Source organism: Alligator mississippiensis, chromosome 4 (genome assembly GCF_030867095.1).
Source record: "Alligator mississippiensis isolate rAllMis1 chromosome 4, rAllMis1, whole genome shotgun sequence".
Classification (NCBI taxonomy): domain Eukaryota; kingdom Metazoa; phylum Chordata; order Crocodylia; family Alligatoridae; genus Alligator; species Alligator mississippiensis.
In genome coordinates this window covers 160,359,615-160,374,511 of record NC_081827.1, presented here as the reverse complement: position 1 = coordinate 160,374,511, position 14,897 = coordinate 160,359,615, and the positions used below count along the sequence as shown (strand labels likewise).

General features: G+C 47.3%; 1 protein-coding gene across 8 annotated transcripts in view; it reads right to left on the bottom strand.

The window, feature by feature from the left end:
• The window catches only part of ARHGAP27 (Rho GTPase activating protein 27), a 67,139-nt gene that overhangs the window by 35,822 nt on the left and 16,420 nt on the right, over nucleotides 1-14,897 (bottom strand). For 4 of the 8 annotated variants that reach the window (XM_059726892.1, XM_059726891.1, XM_019475861.2 and 1 more), the window contains exon 3: nucleotides 329-769. In XM_059726892.1, coding sequence (XP_059582875.1) covers nucleotides 329-769 — 441 coding nt within the window. Of the gene's footprint in view, nucleotides 1-328; nucleotides 770-4,942; nucleotides 5,062-8,667; nucleotides 8,691-8,904; nucleotides 9,066-14,897 lie in introns of those variants that run through there. The other 4 variants (XM_019475869.2, XM_059726893.1, XM_019475875.2 and 1 more) reach the window with 4 other exon arrangements.

Sequence of the window (14,897 nt, the reverse complement as noted above, 5' to 3'; positions counted from 1 at the left end):
ATCCCATCTCAAAAGGAAAAACACAGTACTGTGGTGCACAGGTTCCCCAGTGCCTGGATATCTTTCTGCTGGGAGCTCTCCAAAGCAGAGATATCATCCTCCTGGTAACTCCAAGTCACCTCCAAGGATCCTCTCTGTTCCTGTTGCATCCCACCCTGCCAACACACACCCAAGAGGCATCCCAAAGTTCCTACCTCTTAAAACCTGCCCCACATGCCCCTCCTCCCCAGCTGATCTCTACTGTGCCCCATTACCGACAGCCTCTGGCTAAGAGTGCCCAATGCACCCAGCCAATATCCCCACCCCCAGGTCCTGACCAGCTGCTCACCCGCTGGTCCATGGGCGAATACTGTGCAATTGCAGGATACATCTCCTGGGAGCTGGGTTCGTCTCCAGCTTGGGGGCGTTCCCACGATGTTTCACCTGTTACTGAATTATAGAAAAAAACCTGTCCGCTGGCTTCATCCATGTGCTGGCACCATTCAGCCAACATAGGGCTGTTGGTGAGAGAGGGCGAGGGAGAGGTAGCAGGACTCACTCCATCTTCTAGGTTCTCAAATGGGGAGTCCCACGTGGTCTCGCCAGTCACTGGATTGTAATAGAATAATTGTCCACTGTCCGTGTCTGTGTGGGTTTCCCAGTCTGCAAGGCTGCTGCTCAAGTGCTGCTTAGGTAGAGTGGAGGCAGCAGCTGCTTCTGCTTCCTGCTGCAGTTCCTGTATATTCACATACACTGGGGCAGAGATCTTCTCTTTCTCCTCCTTACGGACCTGAGGGAGATGGAAACCGTATTCAGTTTAGCCAGCCAAGAACATTAGATCTGCTCTCCACCCAGGGGGTTGTAGCTTTGGACTGCGGGCAAGGAATTCATGGTGGTAGGAGAGCAATTGCAAAGAATATCCCCCTAGTATCAAAAATAGGCCACCCGCCCCAGTGCTGAGGATGGCCAAAGGGGCAAAGGGTTCTGGAAATAAGACCCGTGTCAGGTAATACCTGCCACCAGTGAGGATATGACGGGGGTCTAGTCACCATGGGATGCAAAACAGTCCTCAGACCAGATCCCCTACCAGTGGCATCAGCCCCAACTGTTCCAACATCGTAAGTCAGGCCTCAAAAAATCATGGACTGCCAGTTAAAAAACAAAACAGACAAACACCCCCTCCAATTACTGGGACTTCATAATGAAATTACATTTTGGGCAACACTGCCTCCTAACCCTAGACTCCCCTCTCCTGGTTAGGCTTCAGCTTCACAAGAACTTCTAACACATCACCCCAAGGGCAGGCTCAATTGCCCCAACTGGGCTTCTTGCCAGCCCCTTTGGACCAACCCCACCACTGCTGGGCATAAGGAGGCCAGAAAAGGACCTGTAAGAGCCACAGTGCTAAATCCCCTGCTTTAGCAGGTACTACATCAGTCTTTCACCAGCTGATCACATGCCATTTCAGTAGTTAGGCATTTTGCACCCCTGCTACTCCAATAGGAATGCTGTTCAGAACCTCACTCCGACATGCGTACCAGCCCCTTGCAGAGCGTTATCTTGAAGAAATTAAATCTCGATTCCTTCACCACTACAGGTGAAGTGGACTTCAATTAGAGCTGACTGTCCACACACAATTAGCGTGGAAGAGAAGAAATTTGGTCGGAAACCAGTTTCTCATTTCCCACCTGAACTCATTCCTGCTCAGTTTAAATGCATTTGTTCTTGTGCCAACATGGTTCTTTCACTTAAACAGCCCTTCTACCTTCTCAGGTGATTAGCCCCCCTTGATGTATTTATAAGGAACAATTGCATCCCCTCCTTGCCTTGGGTTTCCCAAGCTCAACCAGCCCAGGTGTCCTAGTCTCCTCTCATACAGCAGGCTTTCCATTTGCCTAGGGACCCAAGAGTCTTGCTCTATACCTGTTCCTGCCTGAATTTACCTTTCCTATACATGAGTGATCAGAACTGGACAGAGGAGGTTGCACCAATTTCTTGTACAATGGCATTAACGTGTTCTTATCTGCACTGGAAAGACATCACCGAGTACATCCTAGGATCACGCTGGCTGCTCATATTCATCTCCTGTTCAACTACTACACGCGGAGCTTTCTTCTCCTTTGTCTTTTCTAGTTGAGTGCCCATCTTACAGCAGCCACTCACTCTCTTTAGTCCTTCATTAACACTACTACACTGCTGACCCCCTCTGACTGCCCACCCCAAGCAGCCAGCTCCTCCCCTGCTCCTTCCCCCCCACCATCCCCAAGACACACAACAGTCATGCCAGCCAGTGTGGCAGGCTCCATGACACCATCTCTTGATTCCCCAGGGCATCAGACTGCTGTACTCTGGTAATCCTTGCTCTAGTGGGACCATTGCAGTCTGATGGATTTTAGACTGGCCTCAAGGTCCCTGGACACACTGGGGGATTGTAATGAGTAAAAGTGACAAAGTTATTGGTACCAACTAAGCAATCAACATTCTGGCCCCATAACCTTCACTTCTCATTGGCTAAATGCCCCCCTCCCCGCCTTTAACCAGTCACTGTTTTTGCAGACAGCATACTTTGTACATATATGGGAAGAAAACAATTACCTTACAAGACTCCTTGTAAGGAAAGAGCTTAGATAAAATTCACCGAGAGGCTGCAATGTTCAACATGAAGTTACAGGGATATAAAAATAGTGTCTAAGGGCCTATAAAAATAGTAGCATAATAAGGCTGTATCAGCGTGGTAGGCAAGGATTTCTTGGGGCATTATTTAATTGTACCAACTATGCAAAGCATCACCCTAAGAAGTCTTTGCCTCTTGCATAATTTCTGGACCATCAGCATGGTAGGGCACTGGGGAACCAATACCTGGGCCACATTCATTCCCACAAAAGGGAAAGGGAAGGATGTCTTGGGTGTTTAGGCATAATCCAGGGACTTGGGCAACCCAAGTAATTCCCCGCTCTACTGCAGACCTCTTATGTGATGCTGAGCAAATCGCTTAGTCCTTCTATGCCTCACTACCCATTGGGACATGGGGATCAGAGCACTGCCCTACTCTGACAAGGGATTAAAAACTGAAGGGTGCTCAGACACTCAAATGAGATGTGGGACACCTAGATGTACCTCCTTGAGGTCTGTACTAATGTTAGCAAACTGTTTAAAAAAGAAAGAAAGCCACCCCCCTACTCCCTCCCCACATGAACTTAAACTAATCTAAAATTGTCTTGCAAAGACAAAACGTAGAACTTAATCAAGCCCCTTATTAGGGTACTTAAATGTGGACACCCCAGCTCAGCTTTTCAGTCCAATCTAATTTAACATGAAGATCATACAATGAACTGGGGTGAATCAAGGAAGGAGTTTGGGATGCCAATTTTTAAGAGCCCCCCCCCCCCCCCTTTTTTTTTTTTTTTTTAAATTGCACACATTTGGAAATCTCCTAACAACAGAGGGTGGGTTGCTGTAGGTGCTAAGGTGCATGGTTCAGAGCCCAGAGGTGGCAAATTTGAGGCCGCAGCAGAAGCGCTCATGGCATGGCCGGTCAGAATCCAACCCATCTCTGAATTTTTTAAAATATCTTGTCACAAGGACACCAAAAGGGAAACAACAACAGGAACAAGGAAAAAGACAACGGCTCCCCCCTCCACTTGCCTGTTGTGGTTTACAAAGTGTTTTCAGCAAGAGCAATAACTACCTCAATGACTTTATTGGTAGTCTGTTCTAGCACTTTACTGGAAGCAATCACATGACCAAAGGAAATGAGTGATAAGACTATACATTTTTTTGCCCTTTGGTCTTTCTCCATCTTAGTGATTCCAAGGGTTATTGGAATCATAACAGGTACAGTTTGCACCTACAACAACTGACCACGAGCTACCTGGCTCTTATCAGTGTGGGAGTGCCTCAGCTATTCCACATCTGGCTCCCTTATGGTGACAGAGCACATGCCTCCAACTCACCCAGAGGACATTCACATCCTTTATTGGCCTGATTTTCTGCAGTCCCAAAGAGGTGAGCTGAGACATGGAAGCAGACTGCTGAACCCCTGCAGGGCCAGCTGATGTTATCAGGCTCCAAGCAGGAAGGAGTAAGGGTCCACCTGTGCCCATCTGATTGCAGGAGTAGTTCTCTTGCCCCATTTCCTCCACTCCCATTTCTTCCTGTTTGTGCCGCTGTAGCACCTACCAGCCCCAACTGAGATGAGGAGCCCATGGTAGCAAGCGCTTATCAAGACAATAAGCAAGAGATGGGCTTTGGCTCATAGAGGCTATAAACCCAAGAGGGGGAGACAAAAAACACAATACATATCCAAGCTCAGGCACAGCCAGGAAGACAGCCTCAGTCGCCTGTCTCCTGCCTTTTACCCTAGCTCTGATGTCATTCTGTCTCCACCAAGGCTTCCTAAACATGTGCAGCTGCACCATGCATCTCTGCTCCCAAGACAGGCAAATGCAAGGTGAAACTCATTTCAGCACAGCATGTCCATGATGCTCCAGACCCTGTATTACTGGCTCCCTGGCATTCGCAGGAGTCCTGCTTTGGCAGGGTCTGTTAGACTTATCAACATGCTGTTTACTTCCTCTTCCCACTCAAACCACTGGGGGGAAAGTCAAAAACAAAAAGAAAAAAACAAAACAACCCCCCAAAAACCCCAGGGCCAGTCTCTTAAGCAGTGGTGGCGACTGACTGAACACCTCTCCACCGATTTAAACACAATCCGCGCCACCACAGCCTTTTGTCACAGGCCTACAAGCAACGTATCTAGGACTGCAGCAGCTTCTGCATTCAAGCCAACACATCTGCCACCTGATGCGACTCCCCCAGACTCTTAGCCGACGGCTAACTGATGTCTACCACCCAGCACAGTCACCATTTGTAGCTTCAGACCTTACTGAGCTGCTGGGACTCTCAGTCCCAATGATAACAGTCAGTTCCTCCTTCAAGCTCACTGAGGTCTACGCTTCCATACCTTGGATGTGCCAAGCAGACGTGAGAGCCTGCTCTTAGACCTGCGTAGCGTGTCCTCCATCGTCAAGGTCCCAGCACCTCCCAACAAGAGTGACCACAGAGCCCAAACACCAACTCATCAGCCGAAGGGATTCATCCAGAGGCAAAAGAAAGAGAAAGCGCTCTTCTGAACCGGCAAATTAGGAGACAAGGGGCGCGGACAAGCCAGAAAACAAGAACCTGCCCTGATATGGGCCTTGCAAGTTTCACACGTTTCCTGTTGGGGTTTGTGGGAACGGAAGAGTTGCCATGGTTACAAAAGTTTTCGGTTGTGCCTGTGTAGTTGTGTGTTGACATTCAGCCTTCTCTTGCAAAGCTACGCTTCGGTGCTTGGAAGCAGCAACTCCTAGGGACCCTCTCGCATCTTGCCGAGATGCTGCCTCAAGGGAAGGGGCCAAAAATGTTACCTTTGTGAAAAGGCACCTTTTCCCCCCACCCCTTTTTTATGAAGTCATTCAGCTCCAGGAGAGTGCCTTTTCTTACTGGGAGAGCAGGCAAACTGCAGCAGTGCCCCAACACAGCCAATTGTGAATACCCCTGATGGAAAATATTGTAATACCAGACACCCCCCCACTAGTACAGCTGGAGGGAAAAGGCATTGTCTAGTAACTAAAACGTGCTGCCAGCCATATTATCACCCAACCAGCAGAGGCACCACATAATCCAGGGGTGAGCAAAATGTGGCCCACGGGCCAGATGTGGCCCACCAGGTCATTCTGTCTGGCCCACAGGGCTTAGAAAATTAAATAGTTATCCGCCCTGGCTGCCTGTCACGTGGCCCTCAACGGCTTGCCAAAACCCAGCAAGTGGCCCTCCGCCCAAAATAATTGCCCGCCCCTGATATAATCCCTGGATCAGGTAGAGGGGGACCTGGAGGCTATGTTGGGGCAAGAGCACCTGGCCAGAGGCAACAGCCAAAGAGTTGGGAGCAGATGGCAGATAGAGGGGGCATAGTCTCCAGAATAGGAGCAAAAACAGTGCACCTGTTATGGAAGGGCAGTGCAAACTGGTGCCAGCGAGATCACAGACTGGAGAATGGGCTGGGTGAGGGGGTCTACTGGCCAGGGATTCATTGCCTCTGACAGGGATGGCTGTCCCGTACTCCTGCAGTAGGCTGTAGCTACTATACTCCTCATGCCTATTGCACACATGCCGCTTGCTCCCAACATACAGAACATGTGAACGTTTCTAGGATTCCCCCCACTGCCTGGGGTACCTCCAGTCCTCGCCTCTGATCGCATGGTGTGCCAGCCCCCCATCAAGTCTCTCCAATGTACCGCTATTCTGGACGCATGATGGCAGGACACTAAAGCACTCACTGGAAACTAGCTTGTACTTTGGACAGTGCATCTTTTTGGAGCATGCCAATACAATTGACCCTTATTTAAAATTTGACTTTGTTAAGGTAAGGGGGGGGGGGGGGAGAAGAAAGGGTGTTAACATACCAACTAGGTGTGAAAGGGCATGAGTTCACACCAGTGTGCTGAGGAGAGCAAACAGAACACAATACATAAGTTAGCAAAAAAAGAGAAGAGCAGCGCAGCGATTACACCCCAGGCTGCCCCCTAGCATCCCAGATTAAAACAAGAACATAATGTAAAGTGATTTTTGCCTGAGTCTGCAGACAGCCAGGTCTGGGAACATTAAGAGGTATGTTTGCCTCCATTCACCATGCAGCATTAACTTTTGACTGTGCCGGTCACAAGTTAGCAGTTACCAACACTGCTACTGGATAAAACAGCCAAAAAAGAGGCAATCGTATTATGCAAATCTATTACAATCAAGGTCTTATTCTGTTAAGAGTACTTGAAATAAGGGTGTCCACCCATACCCAACTCCTCTCTGAGCAGGGAAAGTTGCAGTATCAAGAGATACAATAGGAATAGGCAAAAGCAAAGTATGATTAAGCAAGTCCATGTATTTCTCTAACCCTCAGAAGCGCGATCTTTTACAGGTGCTGTGCACTAACCCCAGGGAGTTCACCTACACTGAATTCCCAAACCTGTCATTGTGATCCTGTCATACAGTTCACTTTGTGCAAGTAGCACAGACTGATATTTGATATTTCAGAACAGAAAAGATGCTCCTGCCCCAGGTGTTAGCCCAGACTGTAAACCACAATAGTAGTTTTCATCTGCTTCCTTTAAGTCGACATGGTAAGTCAGGGCAGAAGCTAGTCGGAGATATTTGGAAAGGGAGCGTGGTCAGGTCAAGTGGTGACAGGCATCTAGAGGGATTCTAAGAAAGCTCTCTGATCCCTTGACTAATTTAAAGAAAAGTTATGCAACTGGAGAGGCCAGAAATAACACAGATTTTTATAGGGAACTGATTCACAAATGAAATAAGATACCAAGGGAAGCGGGGAATTCCCGATCTGCCATTTTCAGGTCAAGAGTGGATGCCGTTATGAAAGACGCTGTAGCCAGATGCAAGTCATTGGGCTCAATCAATGCAAGACTAACTGGGTGAAGTTTGATGGAGATCAGCCCAGATGCACAAACCCCAAGCCTCAGGGGAAACCAATAGTATCTGGGGTTTGCCAAACAATCTTACAAGATTAGCAAGAGAAGGGGACCCAGTGACTGTGATAAATATGGGGTTTATTTTGCCTGGCTGAGAATTAACCAGTTGTACCAACTCCTTTATTTCAGATGAAAGAACTAGAGAGTCCACTCCAGAGTTGAGTCATGGAAGTGCAAAGGTACATTTTGTTCGCAAGCAAGAAAGGAGATTTCTTATCTTCCACACTGTCTCACTCAGTGCAGTGTACAAACAGTCAGCTCTAACTTAATTTAGCTTCATCTCAGCAGTAAATGTGAGGCATACAGATTTAATGTCTTCCAGATAAACAGAGCCTCAGTATGGGGAAAAAAAAAATGCACATGCACTCTCCAAGAAAGATTGTGGATGAAACTCTCAAGACCTGTATTTGCTAAATTTGACCTTGCGCTTTGCAGTCATGCAAAGCAAACCAACCCATTTCAAACTCAAAATTTCCTCCAGATCCTTAAGAAGAAAGCTATATCAGCAAATAAATCTTCCATCCCCAGTTAAAACACTGTAGCAAAGCAGAGTGAGTGTAGAGGAAAAGTCATGGCTGTACGCAAGCTCTAGAGTAAAAGAACTTTATGCAAACTGCTGACTCAATTGCTTGAAAGTTAGGAAATGGCAATGTTAAAATTGCCCATGTAACTTTAAGTCTTATGGGTATGCATTATGATAGAGTTTTTCATTACATAATTGTAGTTGGGTTTTTTTCCCCCCATGGGACCTCTGCCAAATTCAATGCACAGGGGATTACACAGCTGTTCACCATTTCTTTTTCATTCAACACATAGCTCTCTTGTACACCAGCCAAACTCCCCACTAAAAAGAAAAACTCCTCAGGGCCCTTTCTTTAGCGTTCATCACAGCAGTAATCAAGTGCTGCATAAATATTATGGAATTTACCTTTGTGGCACATGTATCATCATCCAGAAGGGAAAAGGTAATTAAGGACAGAGTTCATGAAAGTATCAATGAGTTTTAGGCATCTTAGTTTCCAGCTGTCTGAAGAAGGGTACTGATACGTGAAATGCAAGTAAATACTCAGTGTTTTTGCCAGTCCTGCTTCAAGTTTAGCAGACAGCAAACAGGGCGCACAGAATTAGACCTTAAGCCTTAGCTCTTGGGAAAATGTTACCATACCTGCATAAATAAGATGAGACTGAAGGGAGAAAGTAAAGGCAACGTGGGGGTAACAGCTGTTCTCCCTAACTACCCTTCACTAGAATAGACCCTACTCCCATTACCTAACCAACACTCTCTTCCTCCCAGCCCCATCCAGCTTCCCAACTAAGTTTTCCCCTACCCCAAACATACACTTATAAAATCTAGTCTCCAAAAAAAGAAAGGGGGGAAGCAAAGCATGCCCCAGGCCTTCACCTGATGGAGAGCAGTTTCCAGTTGCAGGCAGATGCTAGCCTTTGAGGAGGTCCTTGTTCCTAACCAGCTTCTACTTAATCCACAGCCCTTGCAAGATAGGCTAGGAAAAGCATGCGCTGCACTAGCAACCATTTAGAAAGCCAATCATTCTAGCACTGACTGCAGGTGGTGTATCCAACGGCACTGTATAAACAGGGCTTGCCACCTGCTTCCTTCCTCCAAAGCAGAGTAGTGAGAGGGAGTGGTACAAGCTGGTCTCTGCACATTACAGGAGCTGCTAGGATGAGCTAGCTGGGTGCAGGAAGAACATTCATTTGAACCTGTTGCAATTTCAAACTGCATGTCTGTGCCTGGGGCATCATGAGCCTTCCCCCTGCTCAGTGCTCTGTACTCCAAGAGAAACTACACTGTTTCCCTGAAGATCACGTAGGCCACGGTGCACAACAGGGAGCTCCTGTTCTTACCTGCAGGCCCTGGCAGGCTGGTCTGGTCCTGTAGTTTTCCATAACCATGACCCTTAGAGCTGAGAGCACTAAGTAGCTTGCAGCAAACGTGTTTTGCTGGATGAGTTACCCACCTGGAACTGTCCCTGTCCTCTTACATCAGGGGTGGGCAATTATTTTGGGCAGAGGACTGCTTACTGAGTTTTGGAAAGCCATTGAGGGCTGCATGACTGGCAGCCCAGGGCAGATTAATATTAATTTTCTAAAATTTTTAGGGGCCCCGCAGGCTGGATAGAATGGCCTGGTGGGCTGCATTTTGCCCACCCCTGTCTTAGATGAGTGCTGAGTCTTTGAAGATAGCCCCTGTGAACCCCATGGGGAGGCACAGGGTTGCTGGGGACACATGAGAGCCTAGCTAGGAAGAGAGTGCTGGATAGGAGCAAGCAGGGAGGTGCCAAGAGGGGCTTGGGCAGTATAGCTGATGGGAGGAAGAGATGAGATGGAGAGGGCTAGGCCAGGGACCAGCAGGCAGGTACATGAGGCCTGGGCCTAAAGTGAAGGCACTTGCTGCCCTAGGGTGGGAGGTCTTGGGTAGCAGCAATGAACCAGGTATATCCTGGGTGGAAGGAACATGCTCGGGTAGCACACTGCAGTGCAAAGCCATTGCTCCGAGGCCTGAGGATAGAGCTCTGAATAATTTTATCAGGCAGCAGGTTTAAAACAAACAAAAGATGTTCTTTTTGAATGAAGCATTAATTAAAAAGGCTTATTCTGCTGTTGGACAAAGCTGCAAAACACCCAGCTACCAATAAGCAACTTGCATCCTTTTCAGAATCAAAGTGTAATTCAGCCCCAGCCTTGTAATGACTCCACTGGCAACCATGCACTGAGAGGCGGTATGGGCCCCAGCTGGTCCTCGTCTTCTAACTTCCATAGCTCTGACAGCCTGGTGTTGAAGCTGAGAGGCTGGCTGAATAGTATAAAACCATTTTAGGAAATGGATCTAACATTGGTCTGAAAATCCCACACATTCCCCCCTCCCCTGTCTGCCTGCAGTATCCAAATGTTGGGTAAGTGCCTCTGCAAGATCCTTCACTGCTCATAGCACCACCCTCAGCCCCATCAGGAATGCCAAGAGAAAAACCTTCTCCAGCCATCACATGGGATTAGCTCTTTAGTAATCACAAATGCACGAAGGATCTTTGTTAATTCAAATCAACCAGTTCACCAGCTAGAAAAGGTCACTCAGGGTGGTGCTTCCAGGAGAGAATTAAATGTTAACTGGAGTAATCCCAAATGCCAGCGCACAACATCTAATACCTCTTTAAATTAAATTTAACTTTGTATTTCTAACACTTTGAGGTTTGACTTGAAAGAAAACTATGATCTCCCAAGATTTTATTTCCTGAGACTGAGTACATGCAGAGCGCCCGTGCAGGCACACAGAAACTGCACTGATTATATGGCTGTATTTGTTGAAAAGACACATGTAGTATGGAGGTGTATATATATATATAATTCTATGTGTTACAAAACACAGGTATACACAGTGTCTGCTAGTCATGGGAATGCACTGAATTAAGAGGACACTTTGAGAGACATTCCTACACCTAAAACAATATGCCAGCATGCTGAATAACTAGATTCCCGTGAAGTGGCTAAATTCTGTGCGCTTTTCAGGAAGATAACACTGAATTTTGCCTGATTGCCTATACATGCGCTATGAAGGGTGCTGCTCCTTGCTAGGGTCCCTTCTGGAAGTGGCACTTAAACCTGGTAGCAGTTTCACCAGCAGGCTACTATTTGGTTAAAAAATGAGGTCAATCCATGCTAGGTGAATGACAGGCTACTTCAATCTGTACCACGCTGAAATGGACCCAAGATTCCTGGAAAAATTCTAGTATGGGAAGAGACCTGACTGTACCAACCAACTGGCTTGATTTTGGTGAAGTCATAAAGCGTGGGATTAGAAAGTCAGTTTACCTGGGAAATTAAGTGTCACAAAACGGTGCACATGGACTGAAGGCACCTTTGGATGGACGTGTTATGCGCAGAGCACTGTGCCTGCCTGGGTCACTTTACTGCCTGTGCGTGCACAGGGCTCCCCAGAACTGCCAGTGAAGCAGGGAGAAAGGGGATGGTCCCACAGAGGAAACTTTAGTCAGGGAGGGTGTTTGGAAATAGCCTTTCCCATTATCTTGCCAGCTAATTCCCTGCGAAGCAAACAGGCTGACCTCTACTCCGGCAGGCAAAGATCCTGTTCCCTGCAGAAGCTCCGTATCAGGACATGAGTACATAATAGGAGCGAGCACGTGGGGGATACCAGGCACAAGCCCTGTCCTCCACTTGGGCAGAGTGCACTACCCTTCATGTCACTGCCTTGTGAGAAGAAAGCAAAGGGGATGAAGGTGTGTACGTCCACCTACCTGACCAATAAAGGGGCAAGCCCCAACTTTTGTTTTTAATTTTCCATATTCCAAGCCAAATCAGCCAAATCAATTCCAAATCCGTGAGCCAGTCCAGAACCGTACGTGGCCCTACTACCGGCAAACATCCTCCACCCCCACCAGGGGCTTCACATGTTACCAAATCCTTTGGCGGGCATCCTACTTGCAGGCCCAAGCCCGGAGGCTTGAGGTTTGGATGCCCCTGAGTTTTGCTTGCCTTCAGCCATATTTTTTTTTAAAGATTTTTTTTGTATTCCAGGCCAAATCAGTCAAATCAAATCCAAATCTGTGAGTCAGTCCAGAACCTTAAGTGGCCCTACAACCAGCTAACATCCCCCACCCCCACCAGGGGCTTCAGATTTTTCCAAAGTCTTTGGGGCAGGCCCAAGCCCAGAGGCTTGGGGTTCAGATGCCCCCAAGTTTCGCCTGCCCTAAGCCATATGGCTACAGGAGCAAGCTAGGGAGGAGCCTCCCATTTCCATAAAGTGGGCTTTAAGCCCCAACACCTTGTGGGGTACTAAACCACAGCAGAAGAACAGTTATCCCTGGGAGTGCTTAAGGAAAACTACCTTCATGGACCCAGATACATGGTGTTTCCCCTGCCAGGCCACAGAAGCAAGCTAGGGAGGAGTCTCCCCTTTCCATATAGTGGGTATAAAGCCAAGCAAACCCCAACACTTTAACCCCTAGGAGGCCCCGGCTAGTCTCTTAATTAGAGCCTAATCCTGCACCACTTCACCTACAGACATCTGATCACCAGTGTCCAGCAGCAGTAAGAAAAAGCTACTTGCTACTTACTTGTAATGAGGTGCCTAGGGGCTGCCTGAGACCTCTGGATGTCCAGGGTCCCCACCTGCCTGCCACTAGGTTGAACACCTTCCACAAACACCTGGCCCTCCTGCTTGCAGTGCTTTCCTTTTACTTGCACATCCTGGGTCAGGTAAGACAAACACCCTAATTTGCATTGGGCAGGGCTAGTCCTCCTTGGACTTAACCCTTTTCTGGCTTCACACTTGGCACTCTCTGAAAACCAGGTTCTATTAAGGCATTTAAAATTGAACCCTTGGATACTGAAGCCCTGAAAAGTTTGGCTCTCTGATTTCAAATCCTGTTTTAATACATTTCCAAACATGGCCCTGATCAGATGAGTGAACACTCCATAGAAAGGCATGCTTTTACAGCTACTAAGATTGGGTTTTGGTCACTTTTCAGGTGGCCTGGCCACTCGAGGAAGGCTCCTTGACCTAGAGCACAATGGAAACCAGAAGAGGCAGGAATGGGCTTGTTGACATTGTGATTTGTTAAATATAACGTCTTGTAAGGATCAAGAACACATCAGTACGTTGGGACCAAACTAAAATTTGGCAGGAAGATGGTTCTTATATCATGGATGTCCTATGGAGTGGGCATCCGTTTTGATTTGTCATTTAAAGCCCTGTAATGCAAACAGACTTTGTATGTGGCACCTTTTTTGTGACTAATGCAGGGGCGGGCAATTATTTTGGGCAGAGGGCCACTTACTGAGTTTTGGCAAGCCATCAAGGGCTGCATGACAGGCAGCCAGTGGCAGATTAATATTAATTTTCTAACATTTTTAGGGGCCCCACGGGCCAGATAGAATAGCCTGGCGGGCCACATCTGGCTCACGGGCCACATTTTGCCCACCCCTGGATTAATGTAACAAGGTCACTGACTGGGCAGTGTCCAGGGACTGCACCTGTCACCTCATTTTAGAAGTGTGATATGCTGCTGCTTGAGGTATATCATGTGAAAGAGCTGATATTCAGCCCATCAGAGATGATAATAAAACTGGGTGGGACATTTCTTTAGAGCTGGTGCAAAATTTTCAATTTTAGCAACTGTATTTTCTCACGTACATACCCACTTTCCCCTCAAAAACCAGCCCCCCAAAATGGAGGTGTATTATGTGGGGAAGCTGATTTTCTGACTGGGATAGAGCACCCTACTTTGATTCCTGCTCCATGGTGCAGCAGTTGTGACATTATTTTTCAAGCAACAGAGGGAGTCTCAATTGACATAGTGCCTCATTTTTTTTTTTTTACCCCAAGGGTGTTAGCAATCCTCTTTCCTTTGTAATGGTCTTGATGTCCCTATAATTGGGCTAAACTTTCTTAGGGCATTTTTGTTGTTCGCTAGCTGTTTCTAGGCTCTCTTCTCCTATTTCACAGCCTTGGAGACTGTTAATTTCTTTTCAAAAGCATGGAGACAGATCAGACTTCAGCAACAGCTAGGGTTTCAGCTTTAGTTAAGCAGCACAGGGAGGGTGAATCATCTGAAGATCCGGCTCTGTCCCTGCTCTATGCAGCCATAGCTCTGGAAAAATCTTTTCCCCTTTATTCTGCCTTTCAAAAATAAGGTGTGCATTATATTTTGGGATGCACTGTATGCAAGCAAATACAATATTCTGAATGAAAAATAGCTAATGAAAATAGAGATATTATAGAAAAAAAAGGACATATAACCAAGGTAAGCTCAGGGCTGGGATCTCCACTTGCCCTGATGTTTTACAGTCATCTTGTGGGAAAATCCATCTTCTGAAACTTGAATTCCTGAACTCCAAAGTTGCAACTCATCCCTGCAGAGGATGAAGGCGTGCTCTGAAGAAGTGTTCGCTCTCCCTGCCCCACAGGGTGCTCTGAAGTAGCTACGTCTCATTCACGATCGCGCCGTTTATATTACGCCTGCAAGCAGCGTGAGAGGAAAGCAGCAGCTCTTAACAGTTTGCCATCATACTCCTGTAAGGTAGGGCTGCATTCTTACCTCATTTGCACAACTGGGTACAGTGTGCAGAGAAGGAAGTGAAGCCAAGTCCCCAGAGTCTTAAGCTAATGCCCTAACCACTCACTAATCCAGCCTTCCTAAGGGTGGTTTTGTTTTTCTATTTAAATAAACAAAAGTAGGAAATTCAAATTAAAGTCACAGAACCACAGGGCTGCAAGGGACTAGAAGGTCAGTTAGTCCAAACCTGCCTTCCCTGGCCCTGAAAGGAGGAAGACTTTATAGCAGGAGTGGGCAATTATTTCGGGCAAAGGGCCACTTACTGAGTTTTGGCAAGCCATCGAGGGCCGCATGACAGGCAGCC